The sequence below is a fragment of the Macrobrachium rosenbergii genome, chromosome 3 (assembly GCF_040412425.1).
Source record: "Macrobrachium rosenbergii isolate ZJJX-2024 chromosome 3, ASM4041242v1, whole genome shotgun sequence".
NCBI lineage: Eukaryota > Metazoa > Arthropoda > Malacostraca > Decapoda > Palaemonidae > Macrobrachium > Macrobrachium rosenbergii.
This window is the reverse complement of record NC_089743.1, coordinates 14,862,960-14,881,634: the sequence shown is the minus strand read 5'-3', so window position 1 is coordinate 14,881,634 and position 18,675 is coordinate 14,862,960. Positions and strand designations below refer to the sequence as shown.

Here is an 18,675-nt window from a genome sequence, read left to right as displayed (position 1 = left end):
ATTTTGAACGAGAACCAATCATTAGAACGTCATTTAATTTGTGGAAGATAATGGTTGGTGATTAGCGCTGAAGTGGTCGAAATGATAATGGTTGGTTGATGGAATCTATTTTGAGGTCTCTGCGATGTAATTTCGAAGGGAATTTGTTAAACGGACGATTCGTATAAGTGGTTCTTTCGTTTGTCTGAATTCTAATGTATATGTATTTTCTCATTCTCGGGTTTATTCGGCATCGCCTTCAGGAGATTTTCTTTCATTGAGTCGTTCCGTTGGAAATAAAGACGACAATCGGATGTTTTTATTATGCTGTTTAACTGGTTACTCTGAGCTTTCCAGGAATTCATATTTGACTCTTATTCCCACCCTATTAATTATCTCTGTTGAAAGTCAGTTATTATCTTGGGACATACTTATCCAACGTTCTATAAGAATCTGTTGTCTGCAACTGCCAACTAGCAATCGATTATTTAGGTTTTTATTACCAGACTTCCTCCTTGCACTGTTGCATTCCTTTGAAACTACCATTAACAACACTAACATCATTACCATCATCATGGCCCCCAAAACTATGTGACGTGTTACCATCATCACGGCCCCCAAAATCATGTGACGTGTTACCATCATCATGGCCCCCAAAACCATGTGACGTGTTACCATCATCATGGTCCCGAAAACCGTGTGACATGTTACCATCATCATGGTTCCCAAAACCATGTGATGTGTTACCATCATCATGGCTCCCAAAACCATGTGACATGTTACCACCATCATGGCTCATAAAACCATGTGACGTGTTACCATCATCATGGCCCCCAAAACCATGTGACGTGTTACCATCATCATGGCTCCCAAAACCATGTGACATGTTACCATCATCATGGCTCCCAAAACCATGACGTGTTACCATCATCATGGCTCCCAAAACCATGTGACGTGTTACCATCATCATGGCTCCCAAAACCATGTGACGTGTTACCATCATCATGGCCCCCAAAACCATGTGACGTGTTACCATCATCATGGCTCCCAAAACCATGTGACATGTTACCATCATCATGGCCCCCAAAACCATGTGACGTGTTACCATCATCATGGCTCCCAAAACCATGTGACATGTTACCATCATCATGGCCCCCAAAACCATGTGACGTGTTACCATCATCATGGCCCCCAAAACCATGTGACGTGTTACCATCATCATGGCTCCCAAAACCATGTGACGTGTTACCATCATCATGGCCCCCAAAACCATGTGACGTGTTACCATCATCATGGCTCCCAAAACCATGTGACGTGTTACCATCATCATGGCCCCGAAAACCATGTGACGTGTTACCATCATCATGGCCCCCAAAACCATGTGACGGAAAGGGCCTCTTATTGACTTCGCCACTCATGTCCTTCCCGTTCTTTATCTTCCTCAAATCTCCACTCATCTCCGCACTTCCGCTTCCTTCTCATAGTGCTCATTCAAATAGGTCTATGTATCCCAACGCTTTTGGTGCCCACAGGAGCCCAGCTGACTTTATCACATACAGCTCTCTTAATCTTTGTGCTGACAACATGCCCAAGCCATCTCCAGCTCCCTTGCATCATTACCTCATCCACAGGTGGATCTTCCGTAATTTCCTTTATGGTAGCTTTTCTTACTCTCTCCTGCCATCTGACTCCTGGTATTCTTAAAGCTTTATTTTCTAATCGACAGAATCTTTTAGATGTAGTTCCTTTGGCATACCATGATTTATGTCTGCATAGAAATACAGACCGTCTTACTTTCACACGCAGTTTCAGTCTGTTTGATTTCCAAATCTTATTTATCCTGCCCATTATTTGGTTTACATTTTTTAAGTTTATACAATAAATGCTAACTTAAAATAACCCGTTCTGATAAATAATTTTTCTCAATATTTGAAAAGTTTAACCTCACTAAACCGTTCTCCGTTTAATGTTGTCATCTCTTTATATATACTGTGTCAGCCACTACTTTTTTTTGATACATTTTATTTTGAGTCCCATCTCTGTAGATATATGATGCATTCTGTTAAGCAACCTTTGTAAATCTTGTGGTGCTTTGGTGTCTTAATCAGCAAAGAACCACAAGATTTACAAGGGCATGCTTAATAGAATGCGTCATATATCTACAGAGATGGGACTCAAAATAATATGCATGAAAAAACAGTAGTAGATGACAGAGTATGTATAAAGGGATGAAATAACATTCAGCGGAGAAAGGTTAAATGAGGTTAAACATTTCAAATACTGAGAAAAGATTTTTACCAGAACAGATGCTTTTAAGTTAGTATTTACTTTATAAAGTAAAAAAGGTAAACCAGATAATGGGCAGGAGGAATAAGATTTGGAAATCAAACAGACTGAAATTACATGTGAAAGTAAGACGATCTGTATTGCTACACATACATAAATCATGGTATGACAAAGGAGCTACGTCTAAAAGGTTTTGTCGATTTGAAAATCCGAGTCAGAGAGAGAGATGAAAAGGTTTCGGCTGTATTAACGATATGAGGTTGTCAAAAATTGTCAAAATTACTTAGAATTGCAGATGATTAAGACAACAACATCTGCAGTTTCAAGTCTATTTTAAATTTTATATCGTTAATACAGCCGAAACACTCTTTTTCTCCCTCTCTCTGGCTTTTTTTTAATTTTGATTAGATGATAAGGGCCATCAACAAAGGTGAAAACAACAGTATTCCCTTGTAGTCACCCATTATCTACTCCAAATTCACCTAACAAGACGCCCATTGACATGAAGTTCGCATTTACTTCGTTCATAGATAATTTCGATTAGCTTTACAAATTTCACGGAAATGCCATAGTAAAGCAAGACCTATAATACTGGTTTGTGGACGGTGTCAAACGCCTTCTTCTAATCAACGAAAGGCATCAGAAAGATAGTATTAAATTAAGCATACTGTTTCACAATGTCTTTAGCACAGATACGTCATTGGTACAACTCCTACCTTTTATAAAACTAGCTTTATCATCTCACCTTTATATTATTTTGTTTTTCCGGCCCATGAAAAAAAAAAACTTACTGAACATTGTCACTGCAGCCGACATAAGTATATTGCTTCTATATTTACCACATTTCAGTCAGGTTACCTCTTTGGTAACTTAATTTTGACTTCCATTTCCCAGCTATCAGGTTTGTTTCCTCATTCCATATTCTACAGAACAGTCTATTTTGTATGCAAGGTGTCATTTCAGTTTCAATTAAAATCATATCTGCTGTGATTCTATCACAACCTGGTGTTGTCCATTTCCTGAATTTCTTTATTTTTTATACTACTTCAGCCTTCATCAAGTTCTGATGTATTTATGAAATCGTCCCTTCTTACTTGTGACCTCACAAAAAGCTTGGCCTATGGTCGTCTTTCTTCCTTTGCTGATATTATTGGCCCCTCTCTCCTTTTGACAGATATATTGCTCTTTCTTTTCACCTACGGATGTGCCATTGATAATTCGGTTGGCTACCCTAAACCAACGCCACTACCTCAATATTTGCCTAAATATTCTCTCTTATCTTAGAACGTTCTGCTGCACTTTCTGCATCTCCCACGTGAAATCTGTCTACATTTACCTTTTGTGTTTACCTATTCTTTATTATATCTCAGGTCTCATCCAATACCCAATGTTCGACATTCATCTGCAAAAGCCAATTTGTGTTGGGTGTTTTTAATTTCATCTTAACTTGAAATGTGGCGATGTTAAGTTGATGATCACTGACGACGTCCGCGTGACATTCCTCAGTGATCTTTTCTCTTTCTCGGTGAAAAGCTGTGTGATTTTTTTGGTTTCTGCGACTGCCATCTTGAGATGTTTAAGTGCATTTATAGATGTCATTTTGTTGGAAAAGAGTACCTTTGCTTAACAAATTATTTGCAGCAGAAGAACTTATAAATTGCACACCATATTTGTATGGGGTTTCTCCCAGAACACTCTTGCCTTATATCCTCCTTACCTTGATTGTCCCACCAGCTTTTGCATTCATATAACTAGCACCTCTTCTCATATCTCATTTGATATTCCATACAAAACGTTCTGCAGTACTATTTAAAACTCATCTTTTATTCCTTCGAACAGTTCATTCATTGGTGCGTAGCACATTATAATACTCATATTGTACTGTTTAATTTAAATCTTGCCAGGAGTAATCAGATGTCATTTTGTTGGAAAAGAGTACCTTTACTTACCAAATTATTTGCAGCAGAAGAAGAACTTATAAATTGCACACCATAATTGTATGGGTTTCTCCCAGAACACTCTTGCCCTATATCCTCCATACCTTGATTGTTCCACCAACTTTAATTTAGATTTAGATCTTGCCAGCAGTAATCTACAGCTCACAACTCTTCTGTCAGTCACTTTTCTTCATTTGGCGTGAAGGTGTTGCCTGTTCCTTCTCTATGAAATCCATCGTCTCATTTTTAATAAATATACACGTTACCCCCTCCAGTCTCTATTATCCCAATCTTTTACGCTAAGATTCACAAACAGCTAAGAATATATTTTCTAACTGTTCTGTCTTTCCGACTTGATTTAGGGTTCTTACTTTTCAATATCTTACTTTCAGTGATGCCTTCCCATTTGCGTGGTAGAATCCACAGAGGAATCATTGGCTAAATACTCTGAAGGATTGCCAGTTCCTTACACCGAGCAAAGCCTAGCTGACTGAGCAAATGATCCCCGCTAATGTTATTATTAATATTCTTGTGCAGTTGGTGTGTTGTTAACTCAGAGTTTAATGAAACGGCATATGTGTGATCAAAGAAGTTATATCAGACCTCATTATAACAGGCCCTTTTGGAACTGTACCTTTTGGGAGAATATCCCAACATTCAAACATTTTTATTGCGTATTTACTTGCAGTGAGAGGAGCTCGGAAATGTTTTAGGAATTTTGATAATTTATAGGTCGGAGTTCTTTGTGTATATCTTCATGTTTGCCTTTTTGTTTGAGCCTTTTTGGTAGATCATATATAACTAAAGGAGAGGAATCACGGACATACGATTGTTTGTATATTCCTTTCCGTTAATTATTATAGTTTTCTTGACTGGTAATTGGTCTTACCTTTTATTTTTTGGTTACTCAAATACAGGTTTTCCCTCTGTCGATGAGATGGTGTTTGCAAATATACAGTATTTTAGATGTTTGTGACTTAGTGCACAGTGTTCATTACTAGTACTCAATTACTCTTATCTGGTTAGCGTATTACTGCCTTTTCTTCTGGTAAGAAAAAGTGAATGCATATTTAGGAACCATTATTGTTACTGTTATTAACTTAGCTACTGGAATCAGTCCCAGTTATTACCACCAACCTTATCCTAGTCATTTTGCCTTGTTTGACCTGCCATTATAATTGATGTAGTATATATATTGCCTTTATAATATCCAGTCAACTATGCACTAACATTAGGTTAATCCATAGCTCCCTTTGATTTTATAACGTTGCAATACCTCAACTATTGTTATAATTGTAATTGTCAGCGATACTGTTATTCTTTCGTCTTGTTAATTTACTGTACTGCCTCCGTTGTATCTGAATCCTGCATTGTCATATGAACATGAGCTTATTATTATCGGTATAAAGGGTTTGGAAATTTTTATAAAATTGCCATATGCAAGTGCACCACGTTACCTAACTGAAATAAAGCAGTTAGATGGGAAAAATGTTGGTCGTATAGAATATTAGCTTATTCTACACCCCCTTTTTGAATTACAGTTACCGTATGGGAGTTTTTTTTTTCTCCTGCGATGGTAAACCATTTTCCATCCAGAAAACATAGTTATACTAATAGCCTGAAGTTCTTTCAGGTGTCTGTTGCTTACATCGCTTAAATTAAGACTGTTTTTAGGATGTCACTGGAGCCGATGATTGTTAAGGTATATGTTTGAGGTATTGATATCAGTAGGGATTCTTATATCCTTGCTCACTAAAGGTTATTGATTATAGTTGGGGAAAGTAAAAAATTAATTAATTATATTTCATTGCAAAAACTGCATTCACTTAACAGACTTCTTGTGTTATCTTGACCTAAAAGCTGTATTTTTTTTATTCCCAAATCATTCATGCATGCCAACAATGATGACCATTTTCCTCTCTTGTAATTTGGATGCTAGATCTGGCTTTTTTTTTCCAACCAGCACTATGTATATTATAGAGATATGTTATTTTTAATTATTAATTTTTGACTTCCTTCTCGCAGGTGTTTGAATTATTCATTTAACGTATTGCACAAAGTTAGGAAATCGATGGCCACTTGCTTTGAAGAGGGAGGTATAACTGACTTGTTGCAGTCATGGGTTCAAGCTTAACGTTTACGTTGCATATATATGTATAATTATGTTGTAACTATATGTTTGGTCATTCTGGTATTGGGGCCGACACTTTATTGTTAATCATACACACTTAACTGCAGTTATATGTATTTGTTTGGAGTTTCAAGTTGCTACAATCAATCACGCTATATGATTTATATACCGGGTGTTTCGAAATTAGAGGCCCCCCTCCACAGAACGAATGGAAAGTTATGAAGTTTTCTAGTATAGCCTATCTCCAAGTACATTATTTTAATTTTCTATTAAGGTATTTTTCATTTTACATTTCTTGTATTTTCAGACTGAGTGACGGAGTTAGATACAGCTATGGCTAACGACTCGGAGGAAATCAGATGGATTGACCGAATCCGGGGTATAACATTCAGAGAGGCCAGGGATTTCACGTTCCTGGATAGCTAAATACATTAAAATAGATGAATCCTATATTAAAAGAAACTAGAACAAAAATCCACATGACTATCATCGCGAAGAGTGAGAATCTTGGAAGGCCTGAAGTCCTTTCTCAGGAGTCAAAAGACATCATAGCTGAGGCAGTGGGTAGACCAAAAAAGTCTTTACGTAAATTGGCGCTTGAACTATAAACAAAAAGGGGAAAGAAGAGAAGTTATAGTGCTGTATATTGTGAGTTGAAAAACTCTGGTATCAAGCCATTTCATGTTATCAGCAAGCCCAACATCACTCAGCAACAGAGAGAAGACCGTGCATGGTTTTGTGGTTCATTTCTTACAGATTGGGATGAAGCTGACTTTCTCCATGTTGCCGCATCAGATGAATTCTTCATTTACACAGTCAGGAAGCCAAATCATAAAAATGACATCATTTGGGCTGCAAAGTTGGATGATATCAGCGATGACGTGCACTATCGCCAAGTTATGAAATTTCCTGAATGTTTTGGAATTTTTCTCTGTTTCACAGCCAAACGGTTAATGTGGATCATCAAAGAAAAAGGGCAGTCATGGAATGGCGAATACTTCAGAGAAACTGTGCTTACTGGTGGAGTATTTGCTTTCCTCAAAGATCGTGAAAATGTGTTATCTGTTGAAGAAGTCACAATCTTGCATGATAAGACACCATGTTTCAAGGCTCTTCAGACACAGGAGCTGCTTCGAAACAGTGGTATCGATTTCTTCTCGTCAAGTGAATTTCCAGGTAGCTCCCCTGACCTTAATGTGTGTGAAAACATTGGTAGTATCTTAAAGGATCGTGTCGAAGCGCGCACAGTGAACTATGATAGTATAACAAGCCTCGACGACCTGCAAAGATAGGTGACCGAAGTGCTCAGGGAAATGGAGTTTGAGTCTCAGCTTTTTTGCGATTTGCTGAAATCATACCCGTCAAGAATGCAGGCTGTGGTACAGGCAGATGGAGGCCACACAAAATATTAAATACTCAGAGAGAAACTTAAATAAATACCTGTTCTGAATTACTTTTGTTTTTGTCCATATCAATTTTAGTTTATGCTGTAGAGGTTGGGGGACGCTCTAATTTCAGAAACACCCTGTATATACATATATATATAAAATTATATATATATATATATATATATATATATATATATATATATATATATATATATATATATATATATATATATATATATATATATATATATATATATATATATATATATATATATATATATATATATATATATATATATATATATATATATATATATATATATGTTTGTGTGTCTTTTGTGTTTTCCTATAAATCATATAACGTGATAAATTTTAGCACCTGGAAATTACACATAAATACATTTAATTGCAAGAAAGTCTGTATTGGGTTGACAATAATGGGCCACCACCAATATATATATATATATATATATATATATATATATATATATATATATATATATATATATATATATATATATTATTATGATTAGCAAGAATTCGCTAGCAAATTGCCTCCCCCTCCCCCTCCTTTGTTGTTGTTGGTTGTTGTTGTGTTTCATTTGCCAGCCGGCCGATCGATAGACCATCTGTCTATCGACTTAAAACCAAGGGTTTAAAAGATTAAAGGCGCTCCCATTTTTGATAAAGATCTTTCCTTCGAGGCAAAAGTAATCTGGCTTAGGCGTTTCTCCTACAGGCCAAAACCTCCCCTGCGGGCAGCAGGTGCAATGAGTCAAAGCATCTGTGTTGGGCGCTCCCCCTGTCCCATAGGGAGGATAAAGGCAAAAGCCCACGAGGTCTCGACACACACGCGGGCTGGAAGATATGGAGTGAACTTGTGAAGACGTCCTCAACACCTGGCCCCATCGATGCCTTGCATCCTAACCACGTGGCCCTTTCAAAGTATACTTCTCCTCGTGCCCTTCGACCGTATTCCTCGAGCCCACACGCCATTGCTTGGAGTTTCGAGGAGTCCCCATCGCCTTGCCGCTTACGGAGCCCTTGCATCTCACCACGTGGAAGAAACTCGTCCTCGGAAATCATAAGTCATCCACGGACCGCCTTCTACGCGCCCTCGGAAAATCTGCTAAGGTAAAGTGCCCTGGAAGAGCCCCATTTCAGTCACGCTTTTGTCTCGTAATATTTTCTTAAAGAGAAAGCCAGAAATCTCCTTGTCTAATGTCCGTGCGCCTCTTGCATCGGCAGTATTAATTCTTTATTACTCCTTTGGCACCCTCAGTGCAGCTTCGAATTCATTATTCTTTTGTCTATTTTCATTACTGGCGTATAATGTGCATATCTCTCATTTCAGAGGATCCTATTTCGTGGAAGCTTCTCGGACCGTGTCTGGAATCCCCAGTTTCATTCAATCCCGTAGGAATCTCCTTCAGGATAGTAATCTACTTGAGTTCCTCTTTCCCGTACTGATATCATTTATGTAAATACACTCCTTTAAATTTGCCCACGTGTTTTACGTAATATTTCCCTCAGTAACAAGAGCCCTAAGCTCATATGAAATTCTCCTTTGTTTTCCTCTTTTTACGTTTTCCCGTACCCACAAAGTCAGAATCACAAGGCTAAATTACCGTAAATTGTTGCTACCTGTCTCACAGAGCATATTTCAAACTAAAACCACGGAAAAACGTAAAAATGGCGACCTGGCCATAGATCTCGTTTTGCAGTTGCAGTTCCCTAGTGTTGCTTTATTGCATTTGCAACGTGCCAGATCAGCTATTAGCAAAGCTAAGCTGGGTACGAGACAATTACGAACCTTTTGTGTAAAACCAGCACACAGATCCAGAAAATTCCACGTAAGTAATGTGTTAATCTTAGCAAAACCTTTTTACAATCGTGACTGTTCCTAGGAATTAGAAATAGGGACGCATGTAATCACTGAGAGAAAAGAACCGCCGTATGAGATTCGTTAATGCATGCCTTTCAGGATAGGTAGTTAGGAAATAACCAGTGCTAACCATCCTTTGCTTCGAGGAATAGTGCGAAATTCCTCTGTGTTAAAATCTTTGCCATATCCTTGCTTCGAGGAATAGTGCGAAAATTCCTGTGTTAAAATCTTTGCCATATCCTTGCTTCGAGGAATAGTGCGAAAGAAATTCCTCTGTGATAACTTTTACCTCGCATTTCGAATTAGCGAACTGTTATTTAGGCACGAATAAATTCCCACGTGGGACACGACGAAGTCAGCTTGCATTGCTGAAAATTCTCTCAGTGTAGTTAGAATTCGAGTTAGGTGTTAGGAAAGCGAAATTTAAACTCCGCTTATAGGGAAAATTACTAGGCCATTGTATTGTTATCCTCTCAGACGACTGGAAAATTCCCCGGAATCCCAGACGGTATATAAATATAACTGGGTTCATTCACCCAGAATCTAAAAATACCTCGGTGTTGGCCAAACGACCTGCACCCCACCCCGCCCATGCCCGCGTGTGTAGCATTTTTTTTTTTTCCCTTTTTCCCCATTCATTTCCCAGCATACATTTTTCTTTGGGTTTCCCGTTAGTAATTTCTAAGTCCTAAGGGACGAATCGTAATTCAAGTCCTAAGTGACTCCTAAAATTCTACGTCACGTGGCGAGAATTCCTCCAAATTCCACAAATTCCAAGTCCTAAGTGACTCCTAAAATTCTACGTCGCACGTGGCGAGAATTCCTCAATTTTCCCAAATTCCAGTCCTCAGAGACTCCTAAAATTCTCGTCGCACGTGGCGAGAATTTCTCAAATTCAGTCCTCAAAGACTCCTAAAATTCTACGTCGCACGTGGCGAGAATTTCTCCAAATTCCAGTCCTCAGAGACTCCTAAAATTCTCGTGCGTATTTTATTTTACGTGGCGAGAATTTCTACAAATTCCAGTCCTCAGAGACTCCTAAAATTCAACGTCGTGGCTGAGAATTTCTCAAATTCCAGTCCTCAGAGACTCCTAAAATTCTAACTCATTGGCGAGAATTTCTCATTCCTCGGGAACCCAAAATTAAGTCCTTTTGAGACATTATATAGTGTAGTTCACACATCTAAGTTTTCACGGGACTGATCATTCTAGTTCGTTAGAACAACTCCTTAACTTCACGCTACAGCCGGCCAAGTCCGAGCGTGACAAAATCCAACTACGTCTTCCGAGACGATATTAGACTTCGTTCGCCAAGAACAACCACGTCTTTCCAAGACACATCCAATTTTAACAAAAAGTCTCCTCAGACTTACTAATCAACTGTCTTATTCGGACAGATCCATTCTCCTGCAGTCTGAACAATTGAGTGTTTCAGATTCCTGCAATTGAGTCTTTTCAGACAACCTGAGTCTTCTCAGACATATCATATACCCATTATTTCAAGATGGCTAATACCAGAGCCCAACAAAACGAGGATTTCAAATTCTACATGTCCGCTGGGAAGGACATGGGACTATCGGGGCAAGATCTGAGAGCATGGGTTCAAGAGCGAGTGGACGATGCCAAGGCGGAGAGAGCAAGAGAACGTGAGGAGAGAGAGAGAGACAGAATTGCCCAAGAGCAGGAGAGAGAGAGAACGTGCGCCCATGAGCTCCAGGTGCTAGAACGACAGCACGCCACCCCCGCCCCTGCCGTGGGAATGAGTGCCCTCAGCCAAGCTCACTCGTTCATGCCAAAATGGACGGAGTCTGAGCCTGAAGTATGGCTTGAAAGGGCCGAACGAGTCCTGGAGTGCTGCGATCTCTCCCCGCGGAACTCTCCCTTGTTCTCACTAAATTCCTGGCGGAAAGGCCCTCGTTGCCTACCACGCCCTTCCCGCAGACGATCGGAAACTGGGAAGCCGTACGCCAAGCAGTTACGAAGGCGTATTTGAGATTAAATAACGAGTTTGGTGGGAGACGTTGAGAGAGCAGCCCAGAGAAGCAGGCCAGACTTGGTCCGATTGGGCGTACCATTCGGAGCGGGCGTTGACAAAATGGCTCGATTCCGAAGGAGCCACTAACACCGCCGAGGTACTCGAGCGGTTTAAAGTCGAGCATTTCCTGCGCCGCCCCTCCTGCCCTCGCCACTCATATAGTGGAAAAAGCCCCAGCAACACTCACCGAGTGTTGCCGAATAGCAGACATGTGGGAAACTCACCACCCTCAAGAAGGATCCATGGGGCGGAAGATAAATCCCCCGTCCCTCCTCGGAGGTTCAAATTCCCACAAAAATGGGAACTCGGGCAAGCCCCTAGCTTGCCATTATTGCAAGAAAACGGGGCATTCCTCCGAACAGTGCCGGAACAAGAAACCGGCTCCTCTCTCTCCCGGAAAACCGACAAATAACTCGCCTGCGCCCTCCACAGGGGCAGCGCGGAAAGATTTTAGCCAGACCTTTTGCACGGCGTGCAAGGTCTATGGCCATTCTCCCGCATGGGCAAAATGCCCACGCAATAATAAATCAACTACTCCCACCGTCGCCTTGGCCGTCACAGATCCCCAGTCATTAGGCCCTCCCGCCGAAGGGCCTGTATCGTGGCCCCTCCACGAGGTAGCCCCCCGCCCGAGTCACTGCTTTCGAAGACTCGGCGCGCAAATCTCCCTCATCCGAAGGGACAGAGTTCCCCACGGAGCTATCGTCAATAGACGAAAACTCGTCACGATCGAGGAATAAATCAATTTAAGATGATACTCCCTACGGTCCAATTGAGAGTCTCACGACCTCACCAATCCAAAATGTGCAATCTTGCAGTAGCAAGCCATCTCCCGGAGGCTATGACGTCATCCTGGGACAGGACTTTCCAGTCCCTGCCGAAATCACGACAATCTAGGGGTCCACATTTCCCGAATCATTCCGCGGACGCGAGTAATCCTCCCCCGCTTCTCCCTCAGCCAAGACTGGCGCCCCCTGGGTACCAGAAGGACGTGCAGTCCCCACCAGTGCCACCTGAGTACGATGTACAGTGGCCCCCTCGATCGGTTCCCGATCACTTCCAGTGCCCAGCCCTGCCTCAGTGCCAGTGCCAGGGCCCCAATCAGATCTCCCTTCAGGAGATGCCAAATTCCTGCCGGTGCCACTTGCATGCCCCGAGCAGGGCCAAGCTTCGTCCGTCCTGACCGACGAGCCCAAGAAACCTCTGATAGCGCCTGACTCTGCCCTAGTGCCAGCGCCAGAGCGCTCGCCCGATCTCCATTCACGGGATCCAACTCAGGACCCCTCTCTTCCCCCGGCCTGGCACCGCTACCAGCGTCGGTCAGAGAGACAGTTCCTCCCGACCACCGCGGAAGCTCATCTGCAGGTGCGGCCTCGCAACCCCGTGCCTGAGCTGGTCATCGATACCTGCGAGCCGCTCACGCCACCCCCGACCGCCTCCTCTGCTCTCAGTCCGTCGCCGGCGCAATTGCAAGTCAGGATTCTGCCATATCTCACTTGGCCGATGAACTACAAGAGCCGCGACGGATCATGGTAGAACCCGCACGGAACACTCCTGCGTCAGCTGTCGCATCAGCAGGCCCAGGTGGTACTCCGTGCCGCCCTCGATCGCGGGCCCTCCGCTTCATTACCGAGGACGACTGTCCCATTAAGAAAGGCTCGAGGCGAAATTACCACGGGCGTGGGAATTTCCAGGTAGTTTACAAAGAGCTCTAGAGCTCCCCTGGCACCTGTGCCACCATTTCATTTTCGAAGGTCTTGGCACCCCTAATCCAGAAGGGGATGTCAGACCCTCCTCTATCTTCTTCCGTTCCTCAGGAACTGCTATCTCTTACCATCCTCTACTAATCTTCCTTAAATTACCCCCACAAGAGGCAATTAAATACAGGATACCATTCCCCACACAATGTATAAATCATTAAGAATAACAGAGTGAGAAGTGGCACGCCCTTGCGCCCATACCTTGGCACCGGGCGTGCGTGTCAGCCCTCTCCTGAAGGAGTCGCGCCCTTCAGGTGCACTTTTCTCGCCCTGGGACTTAAGTGATAGTCCGGGCCGTAATTTTATAGGCGAAGGAAAATAAATTCCCGCCTAACACAATAAAACCCTCACTCTTTTCCCTTAGCTCCTCTGCCAATATCATTTACTTTCTTTTAGTCATTTATTTATCTTTAATTTTAATGAATCGTGAGTCATAAACTCTTGCCCTTGTGATTTAAATGCCCCTTTTGTAAGCTCTGAGGGACGTGTCCGCCGTTCATATGCGGTCAAGTTTTCATTCGTAACGTCTTGGTAATTATCCTTTTTTATTATTATCCCTTTTCCCCCTTCCATTCCTTCCAAGATCTCTGTTTGTCCTACCCCACATCTTTTGTCTGCTCGCCCCGTCCATAACATTGAGTAGGCAGTGGACGCATAAAATTAGCGTAGTTTAAGGTTAGCGAATTAAAACCTCGCGAATACTCTCGCCCGCATACGGCTGTCAAAATCCGTGTTTGGGTCATCCCCAGCTCGCGTTGAAAAAGTACGTTAAAACGAAGATAAATTATCAATGCGAATATGTATAGTCATTACAGTATCGCGTAAAAGGGGATGTCATTTACAAAAAGTAAACGCTGTTTTTCATTTACACAGCCTCTTCAAGGCAGATTGTACTAACCGCATGCTTTTATCTAAAATTAAGTAACCGTGTATTTTAATTCTTGAACAATAACCATTTCTTTTCATTTGTTGGCCATAGCCTCATATACGTGGTCCTATAATCTTAATTAATTCACAATTGTTCGAGTCACTTTATAAAGTTACAGTGGGTAACCAAATCTAAAGTAATTATTCTTTTGCAAGTGTTTAAATCACTTTGCGTTCTGTTAACGAAAATTGTCCCAATGTGTTATTAAAAGTAATGTCTCAGCTTCATAAAACCCTTAGAGTAAAGTTCATTGCAAGGCAGAATGTAGAGTAACGTAAAGCATTTGCCGCTCATTCTTGAATATCGATGTACACACCCGAAGGAGGTATGTACATCATCTTGTATGGGGAGGTATTATGATTAGCAAGAATTCGCTAGCAAATTGCCTCCCCCCCCTCCTTTGTTGTGGTTGGTTGTTGTTGTGTTTCATTTACTGCCAGCCGGCCGATCGATAGACCATCTGTCTATCGACTTAAAACCAAGGTTTAAAAGATTAAAGGCGCTCCCATTTTTGATAAAGATCTTTCCTTCGAGGCAAAAGTAATCTGGCTTGGGCGTTTCTCCTACAGGCCAAAACCTCCCCTGCGGGCAGCAGGTGCAATGAGTCAAAGCATCTGTGTTGGGCGCACCCCTGTCCCATAGGTCTCGACACACGCGGGCTGGAAGATATGGAGTGAACTTGTGAAGACGTCCTCAACACCTGGCCCCATCGATGCCCTTGCATCTTAACCACGTGGCCCTTTCAAAAGTATACTTCTCCTCGTGCCCTTCGACCGTATTCCTCGAGCCCACACGCCATTGCTTGGAGTTTCGAGGAGTCCCCATCGCCTTGCCGCTTTACGGGAGCCCTTGCATCTCACCACGTGGAAGAAACTCGTCCTCGAAATCGCAAGTCATCCACGGACCGCCTTCTACGCGCCCTCGGAAAATCTGCTAAGGTAAAGTGCCCTGGAAGAGCCCCATTTCAGTCACGCTTTTGTCTCGTAATATTTTCTTAAAGAGAAAGCCAGAAATCTCCCTTGTCTAATGTCCGTGCGCCTCTTGCATCGGCAGTATTAATTCTTTATTACTCCTTTGGCACCCTCAGTGCAGCTTCGAATTCATTATTCTTTTGTCTATTTTCATTACTGGCGTATAATGTGCATATCTCTCATTTCAGAGGATCCTATTTCGTGGAAGCTTCTCGGACCGTGTCTGGAATCCCCCAGTTTCATTCAATCCTGCAGGAATCTCCTTCAGGATAGTAATCTACTTGAGTTCCTCTTTCCCGTACTGATATCATTTATGTAAATACACTCCTTTAAATTTGTGTTACGTGTTTTACGTAATATTTCCCTCAGTAACAAGAGCCCTAAGCTCATATGAAATTCTCCTTTGTTTTCCTCTTTTTTTACGTTTTCCCGTACCCACAAAGTCAGAATCACAAGGCTAAAAGTCGTTAAATTGTTGCTACCTGTCTCACAGAGCATATTTCAAACTAAAACCACGGAAAAACGTAAAAATATATATATATATATATATATATATATATATATATATATATATATATATATATATATATATATATCTTTATTGTGTGTGTAAATGTTTTTATATATATACATATATATATATATATATATATATATATATATATATATATATATATATATATATATATATAATTATACAATGACATGCGCATCCGGACATGCCATTGCTTACTCATACCCAGCACAATTAGAAAACGTGAAGCACTCACGAAAGCTTAATATTTTTTAAACGAGAGCCATTTTCGCTGCGTATTCGCCTGAAGGTCATTTCCCAGAGACGGAGCTCGAAAAACAGCAATGACTTGCCGTTTTCTACGGAAACTGACTCATTTTGATATCGTCCGTGGAAGTCGAGAAACGTGAACTGCCATAAATCAGCTGCAACGGATATACTCCACCTTGCACTTAACATTCCTGACTGTGCGTTGACGTGATCACAGGAAAGTGGCGTAATCATTGTTTTCTGTGTCCAGTGGGAGTTGTATTTTTAACATTATCGTGTCCTGCTCTCCGAAGAACCAGCTGTTAAAGCCTGAAGTAATGTAGTTTGCGATTTGGTCAAAATTTATGCTTTAAATGCTGTAGCTTTTCTTCGAGAACGATATTAACATTGGTTGAAATTACATGTTGACGCTTGTCTCTTTGTTCAGTGGTTTCTGTATTCTGGCGCATGCGTGTATTGTACACGTGTTATATTTGCTCATAGTTGATATATCTGCACATCTTACAAAAAAAATCTCTAAGTGCTGTGGAAATTGTTTGAAGCTGTTATGAGAAACTAATTGCAATAATCTAATTGCCTTACATTGTACTAATATTCTCTCTCTCTCTCTCTCTCTCTCTCTCTCTCTCTCTCTCTCTCTCTCTCTCTCTCTCTCTCTCTCTCCTATCCTTGTTTTCGAACTTATTTTCATGCCAGAAAACTGTAAACTAACTGGAACGCTTATGTGTATTTAATCTTCCATTACGTGGGAACTTTGTAACCGTATGCTAAAATTTGTTGACTTGCCTCCAGTTGTAGGAAATATTTTTTCACTGTTATCACAGATTTTCATATTTCTTTTTTTTTTGTGTGTGCTAATCTACAATTTTACGGTCACATTTCGGATTTTTTTAATTAGAAAGTATCCGATATCCCTTATGCGCGTCGGTCTTGTTGTAAGTTTGTGCGTGAGGTGTACCAGTATGTGCTTGCAGGAAGTTGGATCTTTATTTTAGCAGTACTATAAATTTTATATATATGGATGGATTGGTGAGAATGACTGGAGGAAGAATGTCTGCAGCTCAGTTGCTGCAGAGAACCGGAAATAGAGAGGAGTGGCGAGCCATGATTGCCGACGTCCTTGGGGATATGGCACCTGGATGATGATGATGATAAATTTTATTGCGAACGGGCCAGTAGATTCTGAACATCTGGCAGAACAGTTTTTAAGTCGTTGTATTCAGTTACTTGCATAAATTGTAAATGCAACTACTTGATACCCATAGGGCCCCCCGGGTGTTGTCATCAGACGTACTTGAATTCTACAGAAGACCCGTGAAGGGTGGAGACATGCTGTTTTTATAGCATATCGGGCATAATTTGAAAGGAGGGTATGTGGGCAGCTAGAGCTATTGCGAGAACGCAAATGACGCTACGAACTGAATATGATGTCAATTTAATTCCTTAATACCCCATTTCTCTAACGATGTACGCTTCTCTGGATAATAAATTTTATTGTATGTAGAGCAGAGGAATTGCAAAGTCGTATGCAAGCCGATCAACAGAGTTTAGTTATATGGTTGTATTTTTATATAAATTTTCTCCTTCTTAGTTAAACGACTAAGTATCTTATATGTAAGAAGGGTGCATGTGCTGATCGCAAGCATTATAAACCGCGCGTCTTTGCTTTAATTTGGAATCTGATACAAAACTTCTTCCTTAGAGATTTTGAGTAATAATTTTCCTTTCATATTTTACGAGTTGCTAGCTGAGTCATTTATTTGTTTGTGTTTTTTTTTTTGTGTAATTTAAACCCCACCGTCAAACAGGTGTCAGTTTATTTATTTAATATATCTTTTATAACATGATGACATGTATATATTATTAATTTCTTTCTCATCAGCTTAAAATCAAGCGCTCAGTACATCCGTGGTCTTTTGTCTACATTCTTATGATTATATTCAGCACCTGAATCTCTCTCTCTCTCTCTCTCTCTCTCTCTCTCTCTCTCTCTCTCACACACACACACACACACACACACACACATACATTTACTTGCCCCAAATCGAGTCATATTTTACGCATGTGAATCGCTCTTGTTGGAATTAAAATGTCCTGATACACTTGGCAACTGCAAACTTATGATTTTTAACTGAAATGGGAAAATACTTAAATGTGAAATAGTAAATGACCCTAGCTGGTATAAAAATTATTCGCTTGCATTCCTTAGAAGCAGTCTTTGTGTAATTTCTGAATATGCCAACGTCTTCAGTAAAGTTCAAAAAATTCAAAAAATATAAATTATTAAAGGATCATAAGCTGTCTGATACAAGTTCCGCTAATCCAGGAAGGTCAAAATTTAAACAGCTGAATTTGAATAAAAAATGCTTAGGAAACTAACATCTCAGGCGAATGAAACATTCTTGTGGTTAATATAATTAGACTTTGGAAATCGCATTATAACCATATTATCATATTTTATATTTGTGAATGCAACATATATTGGTCTGATATGCATAGGAAAGCACTTGCATATCAGACCAAGGTTAGCAACTCTTTGTTTATTCATGTGTTATTCAAGTAATCGACATACAAATAGGAATGAACTAGGA

The 18,675-nt window shown here is 40.7% G+C and overlaps 1 protein-coding gene across 1 annotated transcript; it reads right to left on the bottom strand.

Annotated features, from left to right (window-relative positions):
- Positions 1–875: 875 nt before the first annotated feature.
- Positions 876–1,436, bottom strand: LOC136850630 (uncharacterized). Its single transcript, XM_067124339.1, has one exon. It carries the CDS (start codon positions 1,434–1,436, stop codon positions 876–878), a length of 561 nt encoding a protein of 186 aa, XP_066980440.1.
- Positions 1,437–18,675: the final 17,239 nt, after the last annotated feature.

What these genes read in the sequence shown, in the direction of transcription:
- LOC136850630 (XM_067124339.1), bottom strand. Translation starts at nt 1,436, where the DNA reads ATGAGTGGAGATTTGAGGAAGATAAAGAACGGGAAGGACATGAGTGGC.